This window comes from Martes martes, assembly GCF_963455335.1.
Source record: "Martes martes genome assembly, contig: SUPER_18_unloc_1, whole genome shotgun sequence".
In the NCBI taxonomy this organism is placed as follows: Eukaryota; Metazoa; Chordata; class Mammalia; order Carnivora; family Mustelidae; genus Martes; species Martes martes.
In genome coordinates, this window is record NW_027666704.1 from 460,249 (window position 1) to 473,542 (window position 13,294).

At 42.9% G+C, this 13,294-nt stretch overlaps 1 protein-coding gene across 3 annotated transcripts in view; it reads right to left on the reverse strand.

Moving 5' to 3' along the window:
• The window catches only part of TNRC6A (trinucleotide repeat containing adaptor 6A), a 104,771-nt gene extending 94,105 nt beyond the window's left edge, over window positions 1-10,666 (reverse strand). For 2 of the 3 annotated variants that reach the window (XM_080831704.1, XM_080831706.1), the window contains exons 1-2: window positions 10,224-10,666; window positions 9,792-9,839 (exon numbers count right to left, since the gene is read on the reverse strand). In XM_080831704.1, coding sequence (XP_080687830.1) covers window positions 9,792-9,839; window positions 10,224-10,228 — 53 coding nt within the window. In that variant the 5' untranslated portion in view covers window positions 10,229-10,666. Of the gene's footprint in view, window positions 1-7,409; window positions 7,427-9,791; window positions 9,840-10,223 lie in introns of those variants that run through there. The other variant, XM_080831705.1, reaches the window with a different exon arrangement.
• Between the last annotated feature and the right edge of the window lie 2,628 nt (window positions 10,667-13,294).

Genomic DNA, 13,294 nt, shown 5'->3' on the forward strand with positions numbered 1-13,294 from the left:
ATAATAAACAAGTCTGACACAGCTGCAGGATACAGGATCAACATACAATATCAACTGCTTGGGGCACCTGGGTGGCTCAGTCAGTTAAGCATCCAACTCTTGATTTCAGCCCAGGTCACGATCTCTTAGTCATGAGATCAAGCCCTGCACTGGGCTCCACGCTGGGTGTGGAAGTCTGCTTAGGATCCTCTCTCCCTCTGCCATCCCACCCCAGCGTGTGTGAGAGCGCACACACTCTCTTTAAAAAAAAAAAAAAAAAAATCAATTATCTGATGTGCTACAACATGGATGAACCTTGGGGACATTATGCTAAGGGAAGTAAGTTAGTCACAAAAGGACAAAAATTGCACAATTCCACTCATATAAGGCACCTAGAACAGTTAAATTCACAGAGACAGAAAGCAGTATACTGGTTGCCAGGAGTTGAGAGGATGGAAGAAGAATGGGGAGTTATTGTTTAACAGGTACAAGTTTTAATTTTGTAAGATGAGAAGAGTTGTGCAGACCGATGGTGGTGACATTTGCACAACACTATGAAAATGTAGTTAATGTCACTGAAATGTACACTCAGAATTGGTTAAGATGGTAAACTGGACATAACAAAATTTTAAACTTTTGTGCTTCAAGGGACAACATCAAGAAAAAAGGCAACCCATTGAGTGGGAGAAAATATTTGTAAATCATGTATCTAATAAAGGACTTGTATCTAGAATATATAAAGAACGCTTATATGGCACTGGCTAGCTAGTTTATAGGGCATGAGACTTCTGATCTCCTTTGATCTCAGGGTTGTAAATTTAAGTCCCATGTTGGGTGTAGAGATTAAAGATTTTTTTTTTTTAAATTCATTTGATGGGATCAGGGGGCGGGGGGGGGGGTCACTGGGAAAAGGCAAAACAGGCTCCTTGCTGAGCAGTGAGCTCAACATGGGGCTCAATCCCAGGACCCCAAGATCATGACCTGAACCGAATGGAGACATTTAACCAACTGAGCCACCCAGGAGCCTCTTGAAATTATTTAAAAATAAAATCTTAAAAAAAAAAATTCTTATAACTCAACAATAGAAAAATGACCAACTTTTAAAATGGACACGGGATCTGAACAGACATTTCCCCAAATCAGACACATAAATGGCCAATAAGCATGCAAAAAGATGTTCACATCATTAGTTATTAGGGAAATGCAAATCAAAACCACAATGACATACCATTTCACACGAAGATAATAAAAACAAACAGTAACAAGTGTTGGTGAGGAGAAACCGGAGCCCTCATACATCACAGTAGAATGGCTCAGATACTTTGAAAACAGTCTGGCAGTTCCTCACAAAATTAAACACAGAATTACCATATGCCCCAGCAATTCTGCTTCTAAGTACATGCCCAGGTGAATTGAAAGAATTATGGTCACTCATCCAGGAATGTTCATATCATTGTTTTTCATGACAGCCCTAAAGTGAAAACCCTAATAGTGCTCATCAACTGATGAATGGATAAAGAAAATGTATATCACAGTGCCGGGCTGGCTCCATCAGAGAAGCATGGGACTCTTGATCTTGGGGTTGTGAGTTCAAGCCCCACATTGAGCATAGAGAATACTTAAATGAACAAAGAAAAAAGATTTCTTTTTAAATGTGGTATGGGGTGCCTGGGTGGCTTAGCTGGTTAAGGATCTACCTTCAGCCCAGGTCGTGGTCCCAGTGTCCTGGGATTGAGTCCCACATCGGGCTCCCGGATCAGCAGGGAGCGTGCTTCTCCCTCTCTCTCTGCTGCTCACCCCGCTTGTATTCTCTTGCTCTGCCACTCCCCCCTGCTTGTGCTCTCTCACTCTAACAAATAAAATCTTTTAAAAATGTGGTATAGGGACGCCTGGGTGGCTCAGTGGATTAAAGCCTCTGCCTTCGGCTCAGGTCATGATCCCAGCATCCTGGGATCGAGCCCCACATTGGGCTACCTGCTCAGCAGGGAGCCTGCTTCCCCTCCTCTCTCTCTGCCTGCCTCTCAGCCTACTTGTGGTCTCTGTCAAATAAATAAATAAAATCTCTGAAAAAGAAATGTGGTATAGATATAAGATGGAATATTTTTCACACATAGAAAGAAACAAGTACTGATACATGCTACAACATGAATGAGCCCTGAAAACATGCTAAGTAAAACAGATAAGACATAAAGACCACGTATTATATGATCCCACTTATATGAAATGTCCAGAATGGGCCAATCCATTGTAGATTAGTGGCTGCCAGGGATTCTGGGTAGGGGTGATGATTGCACAACTCAATATACGAAAAACCACTGAATCATATACTTTAAAAGGTTGGATTTATGGTTTATGTTAATTTCATCTCAATAAAGCTGCTATTAAAAAGTTGAGGGAAGGGGCGTCTGGGTGGCTCAGTTGGTTAAGCGTCTGCCTTTAGCTCAAATCATGATCCTGGGGTCCTGGGACTGAGTCCTGCACTGGGCTCTCTGCTCAGTAGAGAGTCTGCTTCTCCCTCTGCCTCTACCCCTCCCCACTGCTCATGCTCTCTTACTCTCTCCCTCTCTCTCAAATAAATAAATACAATCTTTTTAAAAAAAGATTGTATTTAGGGGTGCCCGGGTGGCTCAGTGGGTTAAAGCCTCTGCCTTCGGCTCAGGTCATGATCCCAGGGGCCTGGGATGGAGCCCCACATCGGGCTCTCTGCTCAGTGGGGAGCCTGCTTCCTCCTCTCTCTCTCTCTCTCTCTGCCTACTTGTGATCTCTGTCAAATAAATAAATAAATACAATCTTCACACACACACAAAAAAGACTGTGTTTATTTATTTGACAGAGAGACACCGAGAAAGGGAACACAAGCAGGGGGAGAGGGAGAGGGAGAAGCAGGCTTCCCGCTGAGCAGGGACCTCATGTGGGGCTTGATCCCAGGATCATGACCTGAGCAGAAGGCAGATGTTTAAGGACTGAGCCACTCAGGCACCTCATAAATAAATTTAAAAATAAAATAAAATAAAAAGTTGCGGCAGTGTAGAAGATGTACTTGATGCCCCTTCCTATCTTTACATGGTAAGTCTCAGGTACACATATGTCTCACAACACCTGGAGCTTCACAAGTAGAACGCTATGTAAAACCTATCTCTCTGACATCCTTTGTATGGTCAATTATCAAACACTGAAGTAATGCTTAAAAACACATTTAAAAGCACTGCATATTTGAGCACCACATAGTACTATTTCCTTGTGTTTTAGAGGGCTACCTCAAAAGAATAAGAAAAGACCAAAGTCAACAAAATACAGATGTCAAAATTATAAAAATTATTCAATTATCACTGCGGCAAGCTGCTCAGTAAATGCTAGCTGACTCAAATCCCTTAGTAAGAACAGCAAAACAAGTGACTTGGTTTAATCTTGTTGGTTATTATACCAAATCCAATCAATCGCTGTTGGCAGAAATTATCTTTTAAGGTTCAAAGTATAAAATTCCTTAATCGAGTTTCAATCGGTTGTGAACATTCCATCTGAAGCGGGAAGTCAGCTGAGTCATCCACATATAACAGACTGCTGCAGATTCAAAATGCTCTTCCCTAGTTACAAGAGTAGAAAGGCTAGGATTTCTGCTTCATAGCCAACTCACACACCCAGAGTATGCAAATCGTTTTAAAAATAAGACCACCTTCATAGGAAATTTAAGCTATATTTATTTCCATGGGTCTTGTTTTTTTTTATTTTTTTAAGAGAGAAACTACGCCTTTGTCGAACATTACTTTCTCTCTTTGAATCTTAAAATCTTCTCATTGCCACTATTCAGCTCCTCTGATATCCTCCCTGTAACATGTTGTTTCTTACTCTTTGGGGAGCCATGACCCTTTGAAATCAGATAAATGCTAAGGACCATCTTTTTTTTTTTTTAAAGCACATATTCAATTTTTCAAAGTACTTCATACCATCTGTATCCCTGTATAGAATCCAGGATGAGAATCTCTGTTCAGTGGGACATCCTTTTTCAGGATGCAGATCGCAAGCCCCGTTTTATTTTCTGACCCAGGTTTATCAGTTTATCAGTGGTGAAAGCTGAAAACAAGCAGCTTTCATGTCTAACAATTAGGGAGCTACCTCCAGAATGACCCTTCAAAAAAGTGCAATTGTCACAAGCGATCAGTCTAAACATGAAGACGTGTAATTACTGTAACCTCAACTATTTAAAATTATATCTCAGTTTGACCTAATTGTTGGCATGTCTGAAATTGAAAGAAACAAAGAGTGAGCAGGAAGGTAAAAGTACTGGGTCTACTTTCAGCTAATTTGCTTAAAAATGGTGGGGGAAGGAGCCCAATGTGATGTCCTGAGAGCACATAACCTATACATTATTCCTGCCAAAAAGGTTTCACTGTGGGCACCTGGGTGGCTCAGTGGGTTAAGCCTCTGCCTTCGGCTCAGGTCATGATTCCAGGGTCCTGGGATGGAGCCCCGCATCAGGCTCTCTGCTCAGCAGGGAGCCTGCTCCCCCCCCCCCACCTCCGCCTGCCTCTCTGCCTACTTGTGATCTCTCTCTCTCTCTGTCAAATTAAAAAAAGAAAAAGAAAAAGAAAAACCTTAAAAAAAAAAAAGGTTTCACTGTATCTAATCCTACAGAAACCATCAGAAAAAACCAAACTGAAGCCTGCAAAAACTAGTCTGGACTACAAAATGTCAGTGTCATGAAGGGGAAAGAAAAGGGTAAGAAGCTGCCCCTGATGTAGGGAAATTACAGACAACTAAAAGCAACTCTGGGTTAGGGAATGAAGGGCCAAAAACCCAACATATTTTTAAAAAGTTACTAGGATGGTTGGGAAAATCTGAATAAGGACAGAAGGGCATTGTGACAAAGTTAAAGTTACCTGTGAGTGATAATGAGACTGTTATACAGAATGCCCTTATTCTCAGGAGATGTGTGTTGTCTTACTTAAGGATGAATTGGCCATGATAAAACTATATGGCAAAATATTAACAATAGGGAGAGATACAGATGTTCACCACATTGTTCTTGCTATTTTGCTGAAGGTTAGAATGATTTTTTAAAAATTTTAAATGGGAGGACATTTTGACTTTTGAGTGAGACTGTCATAAGTCATTCTGAGCAGAAAACATACAGCACATTCTATTTTTGTCTCTCCAATCATGGGCAATACTTCTGAGGCTACCAGAAAACAGAACTATAAGGGACTTTAATTTATACTTGCAGACTTACTTCAGAAGCCAAAAACACAAGAGGTTACAGAGTGGTACTCAGACTTTTTAATGATGTTCATATTTAAATTTTCCAGAGGGTTGTTACACATTTTTAAATTAAGCTTACAGTTTATGATTCATTTATTCTATCAATTGACTACCACATAGCTGCCAAATTAAGAGAGGAAGAAACCTACCAATATGAATTTGTTGGCCTACAAACCGTATCACAGGAAAGCAACAGAAAACCTTAACAAAATTGGAAGTAATTTTATTTTTCTCAGATAAAGGTTGATGAATTGCAAGAGTAGGATCCACCTTATCTAGAGAGACCTAATGCTCTGGTTTATTCCTGCTGTCCCTAATCTTTTCTTATTTAGCACCTGTCCCAGGAAAAAAGTGCCTCAGATAACAATGTCCCAGTTTAGATGCTACATTATATGGCATTACAGCATCTTTAACAATTTTTCCTTAAATGATGGTGTTTAATAGTTGGTTTAGGGAGGAAAAATCAGCTAACATGAAGTGTTTAACTTTTTCGCAAGACAATATACTCTACATTATAGTAATTAATTACTAAAATGGGCACAGAATACATTAAATGTTCTTACATTTTCAGAGAGAAATAAGAAATCAAAGTTATTTTTCTATTATGCAATATAAAATAAAATATTGCACATTTGCAAGACCTCAGTAGTTAAGAGTCAAAAGACCTGTTGGAATCCCAGCTCCGTCACTTGAGAGAATATAACCTTGACTGAGTTACTGGATGTCTTAAACCATAGCTTTCTGACTCATAACATGGAAGAGATCAGAATCCTGGCTGGTCTCTCTAATCTCACGGTCCAGCTCTAAATACTGAATGATTCTATGCCTTTGGCCTCCAAAATATTTTTTAAAATTAGATCAGTTGTCTTAGATTTTTTTTACAACGAGAAAATGTAACTTGCCATATTCTCTCACCAAACTTCCTATTTCTGTTCTGACATCTCTTCTGTTCAGAGGCTGGGTCAATCTCTCATTCACCCACGATGGTGTTTAGACCCCTCTCACAACTAATCCCAGCTTAGCTGGCTGCCAACTCCCAGATTCCACTTTCTCAGTATCTCCCACTCTCAGCTCTTTTCTCCCAACACCGTAATTCAGGTCTTCATCAACACCTGCCTTATTCTATCATACCACACCACCCCACCCAAGAGCATGTAATAGCTCCACACTACCAACAAGATCTATGCCACAAGTCCTCATCCTAACACTCAAGAACCTCTGCATCTGGCCCTGCTCCTCCGCACCAATCCAAACTACCCACTGCTATTTCAAAACTCCCTGTACTTCCTGGGATTTTGTACCACTAGTTCTGTTGTTCTCACTCTGCCCTTTTCTCTGCCTTTCCAAATTGAGTTCATCCTTTAAACTTCAGTTCTAGGGGTGCCTGCGTGGCTCAGTCGGGTAAGCGCCTGCCTTCAGTTCAGGTCATGATCTCAAGCTCCTGGGACGGAGCCCAGCATCAGGCTCCCTGCTCAGCAAGGAGTCTGCTTCTCCCTCTCCTGCTCACCCCCACACTTTTGTACACTCTCAGATAAATAAAATCTTTTCAAAAAAATTTTAAAAAATAAAATTCAGTTCCAGTGGTGACCACTCCCACCCCATCACAGTTCCCTTTTTTGAATGCCCATGATAATGACGTAAAGTGACACATTTTAACGGCCAACAGTGTATTTAAAAATATAGTTTACCCCAGGTAGTAAGCTAAATTTCTCTTCTGCCAATTCTGTTTAACTGGTACTGGCTACCTGGCACACTGTCTTGAGGATTTGCCACTTAACAGAGGGAAAGGAGAATGGCAACACAACGCCAACATTCAGAAACTAGAAGCTTCAATCCAGGGGCCCACACAATAGGATCTGTACTTCCAATGTATTAAAAGATGTAAAAATTAACATTTAAATATTTAACATTAAAAGTTCATACGTTTGGTTATTTTCAGGGAATATGAAGATCTAGAATGACAGTTCTCAACTGGCGGTGATTTTGGCCCCCAGAGAACATTTAGCAATATCTAAAGACATTTCTGAATGTTACAACCGGGGGGGAGTGCTACAGGCAGAGGCTGCTGACCATCCCACAAGGCACAGGGCAGACCTCACAATAATAAATTATCTGGTCCAAAATGTCAACAGAGCCCAAGTTAAGAAACTCTGATCCAGAAGTATCAAATGTACCTGTGGGTTCTGCCTCCTCAAAGATATTTTCAAATTTTTCAAGATGAAGAACCATGCCTCTAAAAAGAGACGATACAATATGATCCGAAGCCTGACAGCTCCTCCAAAACCAGTGATGTGGCCTCCTGAAAGTTACTTAACCTCTTTGTGCCTCAAAGTCTTCATCTGTAAAACAGGAATAATAGTACCTACCTCACACAGTGATCCAGGGATCAGATGACTCCATGTAAAGTCTTCAGAAAATGTGCCAGGCAGATAGTAAGCATTCAGTACACTTACTACTTCTGTTCTTCCCCTCCCAAGTGCCTAGCCTTGCATTTGGAACATAGAAGATGCTCAAGAAATGTTTGCTAAAGGAATACAGAATAATGCCTTGATTTCCTGGGGAAAACATAAATGCTTCAAGATATACACACTCTCCTTATTCGGAAAAAGGAAGCACAGACCTAGAGATGGAGCTGAAGGCAAGCATTTGCCCACCCAATCACACCTCTCCCTCCTTGGAACCTTTTAACCTTTAGGCAATGCTACCCTCCCACAGTCCTGATATACTGCCTTGTAACCTCCTTAAAAATTGTTCCTCCTCCTTGTGCCTGATTACCAACTGCAGTGTAGAGCTATCCTTAAATATGGAATGAGATGGTAACTTAACCCCTACACCATCTACTTTGTATTAGTTATTTATGTACATGTGACAGTCTTCCTACCAGATTGTACATGCTCTCTGTGGCCAGGGACGACACTGAACTCCTTTTCATACAACCCAGGGGGCCTCACACACCTTAGGAACTGACTAGCCCAAATCTCTCATTTTATAGATTACATACAGAGGCTAAGTGATTTGCCAAGAATCAAGGTCATATTGTAAGTGGCAGGGCTGGGATTCAAACTCTGATCCATAACTCATACAGAGACTCTACGTTCTCTCCAAGTGTAATAGCACATGAAAATTATAACTGGTAAAGGCAATTTTTAATTAAGCCCCAGAAAACCTCCATAGAAATTATACTGATATAGTTACCTGACAAAGCAAAAATGGGAGGAGAAACAGACTCCAAGCTCCCTTCTGCTGCTGAAAATTCAATCTGTTTTCTTTAATGGTCTCATATCTTAACATATTTTTTTAATACTTTTGACAACAAAAATTATTAAATGTCTAAAGAACAGTTGTTTAATCAGTGATGTCAGGCTTAATTTCCTTGAACCAGTCCCCGTAATTATAAGAAATGATAATTATAAGAAAATTTCTTATTTGGTAAGCCAATGATGCCCACCCTTCACCCACTGAGATTTTTTTTAACTATCACCTTACCAGATTAATATCTATAAAACTCAAAAGACCAGCAATTTGGGATGATTTTATATGGTGAAAAATATTCACATGATTTGAACTCAGCGTTATTAACCTCACCATAAACATGAAACTTACAATCGTAAAGGACAAACTACATTTAAGACCTAAGATAGGAGAGATTTTATTTTATCCTGTCCAAGTGAAAAAGAAAGCTGCTCACTGATAAGGTTCATCCAGAAGTTTCTCTGAGTTTCCCCATATGATTCAAAAGAAAACGGCCAATAAAAACAAGACCATAAGAAAATGAATTTGAAAAAGAGTTAAATATAATGCAATGCTCTGATGCTTTAAGCAGTTACAGCTCGCTAAAGCTAATCGTTTCCATAAAGGCTACGTTTAAAAATCAAAAAACTCCCTTTGTGGTGGAGATTTAAGTTACCAGTGCAAAAACACTCAGGCCCAGCAGAAACGATAAGCATTTAATGGGAACAGATTTTTTATTATTTTACCAGTTGATAAAAAGAGCACACACCGAACAGACACGAATGTAGTTTCAAAAGAAAACAAAACGCAGTTTATGCTCGGTAAAGTTCAAGGGCAAAACTGTTTCCAGTGCAACAGAATCTGCCTGACTACAATGTGTTGGGGGGAAAAAAATGCGAACATAGTATCTTCTTATAAAGGCAACAATTTGAGTTACAAAGTAATAACGGGGAAGCCAAAACAGTTTGACAGCCCGCCATAAGGGCCGCCTCAATCATGAGTCACACAATGCCTGCAACCATTTACAATAGTAATTAATGCACAAGTCCCCTAATTAAATTCTAAAAGGGTGAGAATGCTTTAACTAAGTTTACAAGAATTGCTTTTCGCTGTTTTTTTCTTCCCCCAAAGAAAAGAACACACGCGTAATTACGCATCTCCCCGCAATCCCTCCATACAATATTCCCTCCGGCCTCTTCTCCCGAATGCCTATTCCCTGCGTGCGAAAAGAAAATGACACGGGGGAACTTCTAAACCCAGAAAGGACGAACCAGAGTGGAAATACACGATTAATGGGGCGACAGACGGAAGCTCGCCCATCTTACCTGCTAAGATTCCTTTCTACGTCTTTGGTAGCTTTAGCTTCCAATTCTCTGCAAGAGAAAAGAAAAAAGAGAGAGAGAGAGATGCGCGTGAAAACGGAGCCGCTGCGGCAGAGGCTCGCGCCGGGGCGGATGGGGGAGGGGAGGGGAGCCCGGGGGTGCTCACAAAGCTGCGGGGCTGCAGCCCGGACTGCGGGCAGGAGGCGCGGGCGAGCCGCAGCCCCCGGCCCGGCCCCAGCGGCGCAGCGCGGCCCCTCCGCGCCTCCCGCCCGGCCTCCGCAGCGGCGCCCCCACCCCCCGCCCCCGCCGGGGCCCGAAGTCTCGGGGACGCCCGCCGCCGCCGCTGCCGCCGCCGCCGCCGCCGCCCGCGGTCGCGGGCCCTGCGGCAGCGCCCCAGGCTCCTCCCGCCTGGAGGGAGGCCCCCGCCCCACTCACCTCATGTGTGTAAAGTGCACGAGCAAGTGGGGCGCGGCGAGTGAGGCTCGCGAGCCTCAAGCCCTCCGCAGCGCCGCGGGGAGAGGCCCGAGCCGCTGCACCAGCGCCATTTTCTACACCGACCCGCTGCCGCCGCCGCCGCCACCGCCGCCGCCGCAGGCCCCAGACCGGAAGTGAATGCCCTGTTCGGCAACCCCTTCCGGGGCCGCCGCGGCCACCGGCCTCAAGATGGAGGCCCTAGCAACTAACCCCGCAGCCGGGGCAGGCCCTTGGCAACCACCCGGGTGCGGCTCGCGGTCGGCCGCCGGACCTCCCTCAGGGGAGGGTCACCGCCTCCGAGGCGCCCTGCACAGCGGCTGGGGGGCCCGCCGAGCCCCGGGCCCAGCCTCCGTCGCCGCGGCCGGCTGCGATCCGACTGGAGTCCCGCCCCTCCTCCTCCTCCTTCTTTGCTGCGACACAAGTTTCCTTCCCTGCCGCCCGGCCCCTCCCCCACCGAAACACACCAAAAAAAAAAAAAAAAAAAAAAGAAGGGCTAAACCGCAAATTCTACCCCTGCCGCAGCAAGATGAGCTCGCGCGGCTTTTGAAATCCGGCACTTGTAATTATTTTTGACCTTGGGCCAATTATTTAACCTCTCTGCTCCTCTGCTTCCTTCTCAGGTAAAGAATGCATACCTGAGGCGGACTATGAGGCTTAAAAGCGATTTTTATCCACCGAATTTTGCAGACCGTTTGACTCAGCAATTCCCCTGGCATGAATTTCTGTTCCGAAAACAATCCCGGACATCTACAAATATTTCACCGTCAACATGTTAAGTCCCGGGGATGATGATGGTGAAAAATTGTAAACGGCCAAAATGTCCAACACTCTGAGGTGGCTTTAAAAACTGAATTACTGGCGTGCGTTAGGGTACTGCAAAAATGATGGGGAGGAAGAGTAACGACGTAGGGGAAAGTGGTTACAATAGAGTAAGTGAAAAAGCGGGTTCTAAACTCGCTTCCACGGTAGGAAACATGTAGATACAATACGATACATACGGGTAGTAAAGTAAAAATATCTAAGTGTCCATGGGAGAGTCATACATACCTACAGGTAGATACAGCAATATACTTCCACGTAGATACAATAAGATACATGTGTTCGTGTGTATATGTGGATCTTCTTTCCGTCCTCCCCCAAAGCCTTTTTTTCCCCTCCTAAAAAGATGATCCCTCCTTTCGATGCTTAAAATCCATTCCTTCTCCGAGACCTCACTCTAAGGATCATCCTGTTCTCCTCTTTCTAAACTAAGTCTTTCTTTCCATTGGATTTCAAACATGCCCAAATCTCCCCCTTTAAAAAAACAAAACCTCCCTTCACTGCCCAGTTCTTATCCTCTCTGAGGGAGATGTGTAATAAATAGGTTAATGAATAAATGAATGAATGCACAGAAAGTCCTAAAGCACATGCACCAAAATGTTAACTGATGGTATTATGCGGATTTTAATTTTCTTTTATCTGGCTTCTTAATTTTGTTTCATTTTTATACAGTGAGCATGTTAAAACACCCCCCCCAACACACACACACAATTTTTAAAAAACAGGTTTATAGGAGTGAGTGGCTTGTTCACTTGGTGGAGCATGTGACTCTTGGTCTTGGGGTTGTAAATTGGTGTCCCACATTGAGTGTAGAGATTAAAAAATAAAATTTCTTTTAACAGAGGGCCAGAGTGAGGAAGGAAGGACAGGGGGAGAGAGAAAATCTTGGCAGGCTCCAAGCCCAGCACTGAGCCCAAAGCAGGGCTTGATCTCAGGAGCCTGAGATCATGACCCCTGCTGAAATGAAGAAAACAACACTTAACCGACTGAGCCATCCAGGCACCCCAGAAATAAAATCTTTAAAAAAAAAAAAAAAAAGTCATGTGGGGCGCCCGGGTGGCTCAGTCAGTTAAGCATCAGATTCTTGATTTTGGCTCAGGTCATGATCTCCGGGTCCTGATCTTGGGGGCCTGGGATTAAGCCCTTGTGGGACTCCCTCCTCAGTGGCGAGCCTGCTTCTCCCTCTCCCTCTGGCTCTCCCTCTGCTTGTGCACTTTCTGTCTAAGTGTTAAAAAAAAAAAAAACAGATTTACACAATGTGAAATGTAAAGGGCACCAAATAAATGCTAAGTGACTTCTGGCCATCATCCCTAAGGTCCATACATATATATATATATTTGGTTTTTTTTTTAATGGTTCTTTCTACTTGAAATATTAAAAATTATATCATTTCTTTAGGAGTTAAAAGATATCAACATGTATGTATAGCACAGTGTGCTTTCATGCCAGGTTTATGAATAATTTTCCATGACAGCATAATACCATAAAAACAGTATTTATCAGTATTTACAGAGCTGTTAAGATTAGCTGATTTTTTTTTTAAGATTTTATTTATTTATTTGACAGACAGAGATCACAAGTAGGCAGAGAGGCAGGCAGAGAGAGAGGGGGAAGTAGGCTCCCTGCTAATCAGAGCCCGATGTGGGGCTTGATCCCAGGACCCTGAGATCATGACCTGAGCCGAAGGCAGAGGCTTAACCCACTGAGCCCCCCGGGCGCCCCATGATTTTTTTTTTTTTTTAAATTAGACTTCCTTAGGTTTGAATAACCCACTGGTAGTCCGTTGGTACATACAGCTATGCCTGGTTTTTGGTTGTCACAACAGCCCCACAATACAAGAGTATCTGAACCAAAATGCCGTTAGCACCTAAGATTGGGAAACCCTAGAACTAATTCCCAGCCCCAGGGAAGTTGAGAAGGTAAGATTTCTTGGAGATCTTTCCAGTGTGATTTGACATAACCCCTCCAGGGCTGCATTATGAAGCCATGCTAATCACTTTTTAATGAGCTCTTATGCGTAGAGGTAGATCAAAGAAGAACGACCTTGTAAGACCAGCAGGGATTCCTTATCAGCAACCTTCTAAGGAATGTTGTCTTCTTATTATCATTTCCCTTTACTAAAAAAGTAGTCTCTCTTTCTACTATTTCGCATTATCATACATATTCTAGTAACTTCCATTTTAAAAAAAATATTTAAGGGGCGCCTGGGTGGC